General features: G+C 45.3%; 1 protein-coding gene across 2 annotated transcripts in view; it reads right to left on the reverse strand.

Annotated features, from left to right (window-relative positions):
* The window catches only part of ift172 (intraflagellar transport 172), a 158,196-nt gene that overhangs the window by 59,492 nt on the left and 84,703 nt on the right, over positions 1–14,001 (reverse strand). For both annotated transcript variants that reach the window (XM_078541428.1, XM_078541427.1), the window contains 3 exons: positions 13,649–13,746; positions 927–1,062; positions 397–513 (listed from right to left, as the gene is read on the reverse strand). In XM_078541428.1, coding sequence (XP_078397554.1) covers positions 397–513; positions 927–1,062; positions 13,649–13,746 — 351 coding nt within the window. The remainder of the gene's footprint in view (positions 1–396; positions 514–926; positions 1,063–13,648; positions 13,747–14,001) is intronic.

The following is a 14,001-nucleotide window of genomic DNA, read 5'->3' on the forward strand; positions in this document are numbered from 1 at the left end:
AGGGAATAAAATCTTCTTGTGAGCCCTTGCAGCCCTTGGCATCATACACAAAGAGGCTACACTAAAGTGAGGCACAGCATTTGAGCATCTGGATTCCATTCTGTCAATTCCTTCTGTTACACATCCGGTTCCAAAAATCCATCAAATTCAATATTTGGAGTGTCCCATTCAATACAAGGGTTGAAATCAACTCATGTGGGTTGTCAATAGACCCACTCACGCTAAATTGGAAATAACGTGATAACGCAGTGGTTGGGTTAAAAAGCCACCGACAGACACACTGCGCTTACTTCGGGTTTCCCATGAGCTACCAGACCCCACACCAGACCCCGTCACTCCCAGCTTGTGAGGAACATAAAACTTAGCCATACTGGTATATAGAGTAGATCTTCTTACCCTGTATGCTTCATCCCACATGTCATTGACACGGTACATGTTCACGATTGCCTTCCATTCTTTTGCTTCCAAGTAATGGTACTCAGCTTCTCGAAAACGGCCTTCACTTTCCAGTTCCTATAACAACACAATTGTAGATTGTCAGATAAATATTGAAATTGAATTCTGAATTTAGTTTTTTTGGATAACTGCATCTGCAAAGGCTTTAATGTGAATTTGTTACTTCTAAAAGTATACATTTATGGGTTCAATCCTTATAATGCCATCTTTTATATATCTGAAGCGTTTGTAGCACAGTCAACCACCTGATTATGAGCATACTATAGCAAAACCATATTTTTTCTTTTAAAAATAGGAGATAAAATATTTTAAAATAAGTTGTCTTTTTACTGCAATTTTATGTTACAGTTTTCAGACCTATATGACACTATAACACCCTACCCGTATACTTTTGCAGTGAGCTAGCGCTGCCAGTTGTTGAAAGGTAAATCTAGAATATAGTAAACCTGTATTCATTCACTAACCCCTACCTTTGCAAGATGAAGGTGGGTGTCTGTGAGTAGGTCCTTGTGATATTTTGCTACAAGTCGAATCATGTCATCATACATTTTAAGCTTCTTATACATTGTGATTGCTAAATCAGGTTCATCCACTGTAATGTACAACCTGCAGCAAAATCAAATTGTCACTACATCAACAACATAGAAATAAATTGGTTGATTTGTTCATATTAGCATAGAACATCAGATACAAATGCAATAATCTTTGAACTACATTTCAGCACAGTGGCTATAATGCCTTTTACGTACTCCTGTGGTTGCAGGTATCTAATCACATGATATCCAACAGTGTATGGAAAAGAGATGGAGAAACCTTCCTCCATGTACTGTGCGTGGCAAAATTTTAAATACCTTTGTAAAAAGGGTATTTACAATTTAACAATACATAACTCAGAAGAAACCTTCTAGACTAGGTTTATTTTCAGTTCTTAGCCAGTTCATTCAGTGGTACATCCATCTCATACCTGGTGGAGAAAAGCACTGCACTATGCAAGTACACATTTTGTGACCTTCAAACGGGGAAGCACTGTGAATAGATACTATCTATACATCATTCTGAAGACTAACTACCCACTTTCATAGTTTATAGGAATCCCCTAGGAGTGCAAGAGATAATAAACAGGACCTAAAACAGGTTTAGAAAGCAAGACATTTAAAGAAGAGACTTTGTAAATCAAAAATAATGTACTAGAAACCATGCAGTAGAAATTGGAATGTCGTTTTATTCTTCATGGGGTATGGGTGTTGCTGGCTAGGCCAGCATTTATTACTCATCCTAAATTGTCTTGTTGAGGGGGCATTTAAGAGTCAACCACATTGCTGTGGGTCTGGAGTCACGTGTAGGCCAGATAAGGACAGCTGATTTCCTTCCCTAAAGGACATTAGTGAACCAGATGGGTTTTTACGACAATCTGCAGTGGTTTCATGGTCATTATTAGACTTTAATTCCAGATTTTTTATTGAATTCAAATTCCACCATCTGTCATGACAGGATTCAAACCTCTGGATTACTAGTCCAGTGACAATACCACTGCACCATCGCCTCCGCTTGACCTGCCTGGTCTGTTCTGTGATGTGCTAAAGCAGTGAGATTTGTTGGTTCAGGATCACAAAACAATAAAATAGTACCTCAAGTGGATAGGACCATAAAAAAAGCCAAATGCAATTGAGTTTTATGGCAAGAGGTAAAGAATATAAAAATTTAAAAGTAATGGTGAATCTAGATAAAACTTTAGCAAGACCACAGGTGGCATACTATGTGTAGGTTTGGACTCCATAGTATAGGAAAGATGTTGAGGCAATAGAGAGGGTACAGTGCAGATTGACTAGGATGCTGCTTGGTATGAAGAAATACAAATATTAAGGCAATCTTTAAAAATTGAGCCTGTTTTCATTAGGAAAGAGGAGAATACAGGGAATTTTGATACAGGCACTTAAGAGTATAAAGAGCTATGCCAGGAGCGGAGCCGTATAGAAAACAAGACTGGGAGCAGTGTAGTGGTCTCTGCAATTTTTTTCAGAGAGAGAGTGAAACATTGTGGCATCACTGCAGAAGGAGATGAGGTGGGTGGGACGTGGGCACAGTTTAAGTACAAGTTGATCGTCCTATAACATAACCTAAACCACAATTAGTATAAAAATGAAAAGTAAGCCAATTTCATTAAATACATAAACCTTAACTTAGCATGTTGTATATATCATAACATGATAATTATGCAATATACAATCAGGTGTTTAATTAATTAATCAGATCTGGGGGATGAAGTTAAAATTAAATAAAGAGGGTTGGTAACATTAAAGAATTCCTAATTTTTAATTAAATTAAAACATGAGATCTCTAGGTATGAGCTAAGTAAAGCATTTAAGTTAACCTCCCTACAAAATAAAGTGATGTCAGTACAAGGAAAGCAGATTGGTGAGTAGCTGGTGAATATTTGAGTCTTAAGTTTCATTTCTGGAAGGTTTAGTTAGTAGTCTAATAAACAGAGGCTGGGAGAGCACCTCAGTCCCTTGGATTGAACATTCTGTTCCATGTGGAGACTCCAGGACACTTCTTGTATTCTGGACAACCATAGCTGGAGGAACCTGAGCTCAAGCTCTGGGTTTCAGGGCTTGAGCAACAGCTGGCATCATTGCATGTATTCATAAGGACGAGAGCTACATGGATAGCACATGTCTAGATACAGTCACCCCACAGCTCAAGGGTGTGCAAAGCATAGGGTGAATGGATGACCAACAGGCAGAACAGGAAGATCAGGCATGTAGTGCAGGAGTCTCCCAAGTATACCAAGTCCTGAATACAGGGAAGAATGATGGTTCTCCAGGAGAGTGCAGCCAGAGCACCATAGTGCCACAGGTGGCTTAGCCATACAGGAGTGGGGCAGGTGGGGCGGAGGGGGCAAGGAAGATCCGGAAAACAATAGTACGGAACTGCAGGTGAATCTGCCACTGCATATGATGCCTCCCTCGGGCCAGGGTCAAGGATGTCACTGCATGGCTGCAAAACATTCTGAGGAAGGAGGGTGAACAGCCAGACGTCATGGTCCATATTGGTACTAATGACATTGGTAGAAAAAGAAATGATGTCATGCAGGCATATTTTAGGGAGACAGGAAGGAGACTAGCAAGCAGGCCTCAAAGGTTGCAATCTCTGGATTACTCCTGCAGAAATGTGCTAGTGAGTACAGTAATATAATAGAGCAGATGAATACATGGCCGGAGAATGGTGCAGGAGAGAGGGTTTAGATTCCTCGGACTTTGGGACTGGTCCTAGGGGAGGTTGGATGGGTTGCACTTCAACTGAGCTGGGACAAATGTCCTCATGGGGTGGCTTGCTATTGCTGTTGGGGAGGGCTCAAGCTAACTTGACAGGGGAATCAGCAACAGGATGCAACATTAGAAAGAAGAAATAACTTGCACAAAGGATTGGGAAGGACACTGCACTGGAGTAAGAAATAGAGTAGAAGGACAAAACACTGGAGTAAGAAATAGTAAGCTGGGGTCAGCCAAGAGCGAATGTAATAAGGTCTAAATTAGGTTTACTGAGCACATACATGAATGCAAGAAGCATGATAAATAAGGTTGGTGAGCTGCCAAATGCAGATAGCCACATAGGAATATGATGTTGCAGCAATAGTAGATCTGGTCAAAAAAAAAGGCAGGACTGGGTACTAATTATGCCTGGATTCAAGGTGTTCAAGGAAGGAAAAAACAGAAGGGGATGGCAGTATTGATTAAGGAGAATATTACAGTGCTGGAGGGAGAGGATGGCCTGGAAAGATCAAGCGCAGAATTTATTTGGCTAGAATTAAGAAACAAGGGGTACCATTACACTATACTGGCCGTATTTTATAGGCCACCAAATAAAGGGAATGACACCATGAGCAAATTTGCATGGAAATTACAGAGATGTGCAAAAACTATCGACTAGTGACAATGGGGGACTTTAATTATCCTGATATAGATTGGAATGGTAATAGTGTAAAGGGCAGAGAGGGGGAAAAGTTTCTGAAGTGTATCCAAGCAAGTTTTCTTGACCAATGAAGAAGCTGGATCTGATTCTGGGAAATGAGGTGGGGCAAGTGGATCAAATGTCAGTAGGGGAGCATTTAGAGAACAGTGACCATAGCAACGCTAGATTTAGATTAGCTATGGGAAAGGACAAGGAGCAATCCAGAATATTTAACTGAAGGAGGGCCAATTTCACTAAGGTGAGAGCAGATTTGTCCCGTATAAACTGGAATCAAAAACTGACAGTCTGAACTGTAATGGAACAATGGGTGGACTTTAAAGAGAGGAGATCATTTGGGTAAAGCGAGGTACATTCCCACAAGGGGGAAAGGTAGAGCAAGCAAATTTAAAGCTCCTTCGATGCCAAAAAAGCTAGAGAGTAAAATGAAGCAGGAAAAGGGTCTGTGTGACAGAGATCAGGTTGAAAATACAAGTAAGAACCAGGCTGAATACAGAAAGTTCAGTGGGAAAGTGTAAAAGGAAAAGGAGTATGAGAAGAGACTGGCAGCTAACATAAAAAGAAATCTAAACACCTTTTTTAGGCGGGTAAATAATAAAATGTTACCAAGAGCAGAGTTGGGGCTATTAGGAACTAAAAAGGGGATCGATGCATGGAGACAAAGCATGGCAGAGATACAAAATGAATACTTGCACCTGTCTTTAGCAAGGGAGAAGATGCTGCCAAAGTCATAGTGAAAGAGGTGGTAATTGAGATACTGGATGGGTTAAAAATTGATAAAGAGTAGGAATAGAAAGGCTGGCTGTACTTAAAGTTGATAAAGCAACCAGGAACTGATGGGATGCAGCCTAGGATGATAAGGAAAGTAAGGGTGAAAACTGAGAAGGCACTGGTGTGAGGGAACCTCTCTTTAAATTTTGTCTCTTTTTGGGACGGAGACCGAGGATGACAACTCCCAGGATGCCTGGGGCTCCGGCACAAGCAGAGTGTGTGACAGGGTACAGACCATGCATGCTTCGTGTCCAGGTGTTCGTTGACAGCTGCTTGGGGATGGCTTGAAGTGTTTTTGTTTTTGCTGAAGACCTCTCAATGACATTGTGTTTAGTTCCAGTGACAGTTGGCGAGCATAAGCTTCCAGGCCCTGCCTCAGAACAGATGCTGAAGGGTTCGGCCAGAGGCAGCAGTGCATCTGCATGGGGAGGTGGCACAAACACCTTGCTCACATGACCTGCTGTGCAGCACCAAAACATGACCACAGGGCTGGGTGTGTGCCGAGGAGGGTGGCAGCAGTGCAGCCAGGGGGCTGGGGCACAAGAAAAGCCTGGGAGCAGTGTCAGCTCAGTGAAGCTGTAGAGGCTGTCTGCTTCGTGAAGCTGGGAGTTGGGCAAAGAAAAACCCAGGAGGTGTGGGTTTTTTGCTAAGTGAAACCAGGAAGCTGGAATTGTGCCAGTGATTAGATGCTGCAGCACAGCCTTGTAAAACCAGTGGGATGCAGTCATGGCAAAGAGATTTAGCAGTTAAGAGGTGAGCAGTCATTGGGGCATTCTGAGTTTGAGTCCTGTTGCCTGATAACTCACTGATTGAAAGGAAATCAGAGGCCAAATCCTTGAAGGACAGGAGCTGAAACCCCTGTTGGGGAAGGCTGTTTGAATGATTTTCGTAACTCACAGTGATCACTGACGTCTGGGTGGGCTGCTGAGAAAATAGTGGGATCTGTCTTGGTTGTGTCTTGCCATTTAATATGCAATTTATATGCAAGCTACTGAATTTGTTAAAGACCCAACTCCATGTAATTTTTCATTGCCCACTCCATTTTTCAGGGGTTGGAGGTGAAAACATTTACAGTACTTTATGCCAGGTATAAGGAGGTAGCACAAGGGTAGAAGAAAAGGCCTGACAATGGGATCATGGCTGCATGTGGCAACAGAGTCTGCTGGTGCAGGTGGCAGCATCTGTATGTTTTCTGACTTCATTTATTCACTGTTTTGGGCCTACCATAAGAAATAAGAAGATTGTGCAGTCAGGGGGCCTTTAAATTGATGGCCATGACTGACACTCTCCTACATGATGTCCCAGCCTAGACACCTAATTGGGCACGGAGCCCCCCTTTGCATCACTAGTTGGTTGTCTTCCCAACAGGCAGTTGCTAATTGGCAATCCCGACACTTGATTCACCATGCTGGGGGGGGGGGGGGGGGGGGGGGGGGGGGGGGGCGCCAGGTTAGGAGCGAACGAACCACTCACTTTCCATTCTGTCTCCCTCCTCTCGCCAAAAACCTCAAAATCTTATGTCTTTACAAAGTGGAATTGCTGCAAGTTTGATGAGAAGGGAGTTTGGGGAGGAGGGGAGGGAGGTCCTCTTCTCTTATTCTTTCTCTATCTTTCTCAGCCTGCAGGAGACAGGAGTTGAAAAGCTGAATGACAGGGCTGAGGTTTGAAAACCTCCAGGAATGACATCACAGGAAGAACACAAGTTCATCGGTTGGTGAGAAGCTGCTGTTAGGGAGGGTCTTCAAGTAGCTGAAAATTAGAAATACAGATGCTTCTTAAAAGGAGCTACTTGGATTTCAGTAAGAAACACAAGCAATAAGGAAGTAAAGTTAAGTCAAGGCCAGGTAAAATAAAGTAGTGTAAGTAAACCAAAGTAAATTAAAGTTAACATAAGGGAAGTAAACTGAAGCAATGGCAGGACAGCTCGGTCGTGTGGAATGTGTGTCCTGTAATATGTGGGAAGTCGTGGACGCTACCGGTGTCCTAGACGACCACATGTGCAGGAAGAGTCACCAGCTGCAGAACGTTGAGCTCCGTGTTTTGGAGCTTGAGCGGCGGCTGGAATCAGTGGCGCATCCATGAGGCACGTGCTTAGCACGTTCAGAGAGGTGGTCACACTGCAGCTTAGGAGCCTGGAGGCAGAAACGGAATTGGTGACCACCAAGCAGTCCAAGAGAACTAGACAGGTAGTGCAGGAGTCCCCCGGGGTCCCACTTGCCAATCGGTTTTCCGTTTTGGAAATTGGTGCGGGCGTTGGTTCCTTGGATGAGTGCAGCTAGAGCCAGGTTTGTGGCACTACAGGCAGCTCTGCTGTACAGGAGGGAAGAGCAGTAGTGTTAGGGGATTTGTTAGTTAGGGGAACGGACAGGCATTTCTGTGGCTACAGACGTGACTCCAGGATGGTAGGCTACCTCCCTTGTGCCAGGGTCAAGGGTGTCACGGAGCGGCTGCAGGACATTCTTCTGGGGAAAGGTGATCGGCCAGAGGTTGTGGTCCACGCTGATCCCAGTGACAGGTAGGAAAGGGGATGTGGTCCAGAAAACAGATTTCAGGGAGCAAGGAAGGAGATTGAAAAGCACCTCTAAAGCAGTAATCTCAGGATTACTCCCAGTCCCACGTGCAAGTGAGTATAGAAATAGGAGAACAGAGAGATTGAACACGTGACTGGAAAGCTGGTGTAGGGAGGGAAGGCATCAGATTTCTGAGGCATTGGGGCTGCTTCTGGGGAAGATGAGACCTGCACAAGCGGGATGCTCTACACCTGAACAGGACTGGAACGAATATTCTCAGGGAAATTTGCTAGTGCTGTTAGGTGGAGGTTTAAACTAAATTGGCAGGGGGCTGGGAACCTGAGGCCAAATTCAGAGCAGGGAATGTGAGATGGAGAATTAGTGACTAGCTCTGGGAGACAGAAGCAGCACAGGTTAAAAAGTGTACAGCACAGGAATTTGGCAGTGTTAAAAGGTGTCCAAGTAAATGTAAGGAGTATAGCAAATAAAGCCGATGAGCTGAGGGCACAGATGGATACGTGGTGGAATGATATCATCACCATTACTGAAGCCTGGCTTAAAGAGGGGCAAAAATGGTAGCTCAACATCCCTAGATACAGAGTTTTCAGGCAGGATAGAGGGGGGATAAAAAATGTGGGGTTGTAGCATTATTGGTCAAAGGGACAAATGCAGCTGTGAGGAGGGATAATATACTAAATGAAGCATCAAATGAGGCCATATGGGTTGCGCTCAGAAATAAAAAAGGGGCAGCCACACTGCTAGGGGTGTACTATAGACTCCCAAATAGTGGAAGGGAGTTAGAAGAGCAAATATGTAGGCAAATTTCTGAGTGAAAAAAATAACAGGGCAATAATAGCTGGAGATTTCAACTACCCTAATATCAATTGGGATATGAACAGTGTGAAGAGCACAGAGGGCACAAAATTCTTGAACTGCATTCAAGGGAACTTTTTCAGCCAGCACGTAACAAGCCCAACGAGAGGGGGTGCAATTTTAGATTTAGGCTGGGATTTTCTATGCCCACTGGCATCAGGCATGTCCGCTGGCATGAGCGGACAATATGGCAAGGCGGCCAAAAATTGCTTTCACAACATCGTGAAACCAGTTTGCGACTGTCTGCTCCGCTCGCCAATGGCGGGCCGCCTTCCCCACCATTGGACATCAGGAACCTCATTGTAATATATCAGCATATCATTATAATGCCAGCGCACCGGGATCATCTCCCCCCGACCTGGATGGACCATCCACATTGGTGTGATTGCACGCTGACATGCTTCACAACAGTATATAGGTGTGCACTTGGCGGCCTGCACTTTGAGGGGAACTTGGATGCGAGTACACAGTAATATTGTACAGCGCTCGCCCGGGTCGCCTGTTGAACTTCAAGGTTGAGGTGCATGGGGGGGTGGTGCAAGGGCTGCCCTGCGGCTGAAGGTAGCACACAAGCACATGCGGGGTTAAGAGGGGTGGTGGGTGAGGGAAGCAGCCATGCATTAGGCATACCTTGTCTAAAGTGACCAATGCTCTGTAGCTGAGACAATTCAGGCACTGCCAAATTGATATGATTGGAGTCAGGCCTCGAGCTTCTTTGCCCACTCAAGCAACACAGAGGCATCAAAGTACCACCAAGTGCTCCAGAGCCTTTCACCCCTCGGGCACAGATTGCAAACTAATGAGTGTTTTGATGGACTGCAGAACAATTGAATAACTGGGCATGTTGTACAATCTCCTTGCAAAAGCTGGCTATGTAGCAGTCACCTGTGGAGGTGCTCAGCCCCTTGCAATGTCATCATCCTGCTTTGGACCAGTCTCCCCCAAGGTTCAAGCTAACAGTGCAGCCTTTCAGTGCGGGTTAGGAGAATGCCTGTGCCTGAGCTGAGAGCACAGCACACAGTCCAATGGACAAAGCTGCTGCCAATCGGTCGGGTGGAGTGGGGTGGAGGTGGGTAGGGTTTTGGGCAGCCAAGCAGCGCACTAAACTCTGGCCATCCAAGTGGTGGCCAGAACTCTCCAGGATGCGTTAAGGGGCCTTCAGACTTAACCAAGAGAGGTTCTTAGTACACCCATGCTAACCCACGCATCCCTTTCCTTCATCCTGCAGGAGTACAACATTAGGAGCATGGAACCTGGTGAACCAGTGTATGCCTCATGGCTTACAGAGAGCAGAGACGATGGACAAGAGAGCAACTGAGCTACCTGGCTGTGCAGACGGAGGAGCACCCTCTGGAAGAAGGGGCGGCTGATGCTCCTGCACATGTTGCCGAAGAGCCACAGCGAGCTGTCGCTAATCAGCGCTTAGCTAGACCCAGGGTCTATAGATGCTGCCTTTCATTCCTGCAGATGATCGTGAACCAGTGTCGCCGAAGACTGCACAGGTCTACGGAACTGGTGGTCACAGCTGCAGGATTTGGTGCCATGGGGACATGGAGGGCATCCACTGTCAGTGCTGTGAAAATGACAGCTCCACTCAATTGCTATGCCAGTGGCTCCTTTAACAGCTCCACGGGTGACCTCTGTGGGATATCACAAGCCTCCCCCATAAACGCATCCATGAAGTCACAGATACCATTTTAATGATGGCACACAATTTTGTGCATTTCGCCCAGGATCAGGTCAGCCAGGATGCAACAGCAATTGGACTCGCCCAGATCTCAGGTTTCCCACAGGTGTTGGCTGCCATTGACTGCACTCACGTGACGCTCAGATCTCTGTCGCAATGCGCGGTCAACTATGTTAACCACAAGGCATTCCATTCACTGAATGTGCAGCTGGTGTGTGACCACCACAAACGCACCCTGCAGGTCTGCGCATGGTTCCCAGGGAGTGCGCACAACTCCTACATTCTCAGTCCATCACAGATCCCTGACACCTTCCAGGGTCCACAGAAGCTGCAAGGATGGCCACTCGGGGACAAGGGCTACCCACAGAGGATGTGGCCGATGATACCCGTGTGGCAGCCTCAGACTGCAGCAGAGCGAAGGTGTAACAAGGCTCATGTTGCACCTCACAACTTGGTGGAACAAACCATCAGGATGCTAAAAATGAGGTTCCGGTGCCTGGACCAGTATGGTGGAGTGCTGCAGTGTAGTCCACGGAGGGTGTCACATCGTCATCGCCTGCTGCGCCTTTTATAACCTGGCGCTGCAACAGGGAGAAGCTGCATGAGGAGGCGATGTAGGAGCTGCACTTCTACTCTGACGAGGAGGATGTCCACGGGGATGAGGAGGTCCTCGAAGGTGACGATGATGGCGATGAGGCCCTTGCACTGGCCAGACGAGGCAGGCGCACTCAGAAGGCCATCATGGATGCTAGATTTGTGGAAGATGATGACGACATGCAGTGAGGAGACACAATAGATCCTCACATTGTATCTATGAACGTTTGACTCCAGTCTAGTTTATGGCAACGCACATACCCTCTGTGAGAATGCTCCTGTCATGGAGATGCAGTGGAGGCCCTAATAGTGGCTTGATTGCAGGAGGATGATAACGACATGCAGTGAGGACACTCCATAGATCTTCACATAGCCTCTGAGAATTTTTTTAAAAATTAATTCACAGGAATTGGACTTTGCTGCCTGGGCCAACATTTATTGCCCATCCCTAATTGCCCTAGAGAAGGTGGTGGTGAGCTGCCTTCTTGAACTGCTGCAGTCCATGTGGTGTAGGTACACCCACAGTGCTGTTAGGGAGTTCTAGGATTTTGACCCAGCGACAGTGAAGGAACGGTGATATATTTCCAAGTTGGATGGTGAGTGACTTAGAGGGGAACTTCCAGGTGGTGGTGTTCCCATCTAACTGCTGCTCTTGTCCTTCTAGATGGTAGTGGTCGTGGGTTTGGAAGGTGCTGTCTAAGGAGCATTGGTGAATTTCTGCAGTGCATCTTGTAGATGGTACACACTGCTGCTACTGTGCGTCGGTGGTGGAGGGAGTGAATGTTTGTAGATCTGGTGCCAATCAAGCAGAGTGCTTTGTCTTGGACGGGTGTCCAGCTTCTTGAGTGTTGTTGGAGCTGCACTCATCCAGGCAAGTGGGGAGTATTCCATCACATTCCTGACTTGTGCCTTGTAGATGGTAGACAGGCTTTGGGGAGTCAGGAGGAGAGTTACTCATTGCACAATTCCTAGCCTCTGACCTGCTCTTGTAGCCACAGTATTTATATGGCTAGTCCAGCTCAGTTTCTGGCCAATGGTAACCCCCAGGATGTTGATAGTGGGGGATTCAGTGATGCTAATGCCATTGAACATCCCAGGTTGTTAAAGGAAGCCAGGGAGGATATAGCTGAAGCTCTGAGGATCATTGTTGAATCCCCACTAGATACAGGTAAGGTATAAAAGGATTGGAGGTCTGTGAACATTATATCAATATTTAAAAAGGGTGCGAGGAATAGGCCAGGGTATTATAGACTGGTCAGTCTGACTTCAGTGGTGGGCAAATTATTGAAATCAATTCTGAGAGACAGGATAAACTGTCACTTAGAAAGGCATGGATTAATCAGGGATAGTCAGCATGGTTTTGTTAGGGAAAGGTCATGTCTTATTAACCTAAAAGAATTGTTTGAGGAAGTAACGAAGAGGATTGATGAGAGTGATGCAGTAAATGTATCATTAACTAAATGGATTTCAGTAAGACATTTGACAAGGTGCCACATGGCAGACTGGTCAGAAAAGTGAGATCCCATGGGCTACAGGGGAAGGTGGCGAGTTGGATCCAAAATTGACTCAGTGACAGGAAACAAAGGGTAATGGTCGATGGATGTTTTTGCGAGTGGAAAGTGGTTCCCAGTGGTGTTCCACAGGGCTCAGTATTGGGGCACTTGCTGTTTGCTGTATATATTAGTGACTCGGACTTGAATGTGGGAGGCTTGATTGGGAAATTTGCGGATGACACAAAATTGGGCCACGTACTTGATAGTGAAGAGGATAGCTGTTATCTCCAGGATGATATCAATGGTTTGATTGAGGGGGCGGAAAAATGGCAATAGAATTCAATCCAGAGAAGTGTGAGGTAATGCATTTGGGGAGGGCAAAAAAGCAAGGGAATACTCAGTAAATGGGAGGATGTTGAGAGGGGTTGAGGAAGTGAGAGACCTTGGAGTGGACGAGGTATTGAATACAAAAGCAGGGATGCAATGATGGAACTGTATAAAACGCTGGTTAGGCCACAGCTGGAATTTTGTATACAGTTCTGGTCACCACATTACAGGAAGGACATAATTGCTCTGGAGAGAGTACAAGAATGTTGCCAGGGTTTGAAAATTGCAGCTATGAAGAAAGGGTGGATAGGCTAGGGTTGTTTTCCTTAGAACAGAGGAGGCTGAGAGGTAACCTAATTGAGGCATACAAAATTATGAGGTTGTATAAAAAGGGTAGACAGGAAAGAATGTTTCCCCAAGCTGAGGGGTCAATTATCAGGGGGCATAGATTTAAGGTGATTGGTAGAAGGATTAGAGGGAACATGAGGGAAAACCTTTTCACCTAGAGGGTGGTGGGTGTCTGGAATTCACTGCCTGAATTGGTGGTTGAGGCTGAAACGCTCAACTCATTTAAAAGATACCTGGATATGCACCTGAGGTGCTGTAACCTGTAAGGCTAGTGGTGATGAAAGTGGCATTAAAGATGAGCAGCTAGCTTATTTTTTTCTCTTTTTATGGCCAGCGCAGACATGATGGGCTGAATGGCCTCCTTCTGTGCCATAACTTTTCTCTGGTTCTATGATTCTAAGAATAAGTTAGTGAGGTGGTTGAAGGAACGGGCGATAAATGGATATTAAAGGTGGGGGTGGTGGAAAACAGGTAGGGTGTTGTGTGTGGGTACATAGAATTGCGATTACTGTTTTTGTGGAAGGTTAGCACTAATATGGACTTCTTATGCCAAACAAAAATTACAAGTAAACAAGCTTGGTAATTCTCTATTACTAACAGCATAATATTCAATATGTCACCTTTCAGCATCCTTGTATTTTCCTTTCTTTTCTAGTTCTTGCGCTTGATTAATATACAGAACAGCCACATCTTCATGCTTCATGCACTTCATAGCCAACTACAACAGTTCAAAAAGAAAAGTTTCACTTTAGAATTATAACCATGTCTTTATGAATTATAAATTAAGATGGCACTGTACACTGTTCTACACTGTACACTGCTGTATATAATGGATTTTGGGGTTTATCTTGTGTAATGGACTTTTGTATACAGACACAAATGTGTCAGAGTTTATAACCGTGGTGGAACAGACAGTCTAAAGGTGAATACCACTGAAAATTTGCTGTGTTAATCAATCATGATATGAAACATC

This window comes from Cetorhinus maximus, chromosome 5 (genome assembly GCF_964194155.1).
Source record: "Cetorhinus maximus chromosome 5, sCetMax3.hap1.1, whole genome shotgun sequence".
NCBI lineage: Eukaryota > Metazoa > Chordata > Chondrichthyes > Lamniformes > Cetorhinidae > Cetorhinus > Cetorhinus maximus.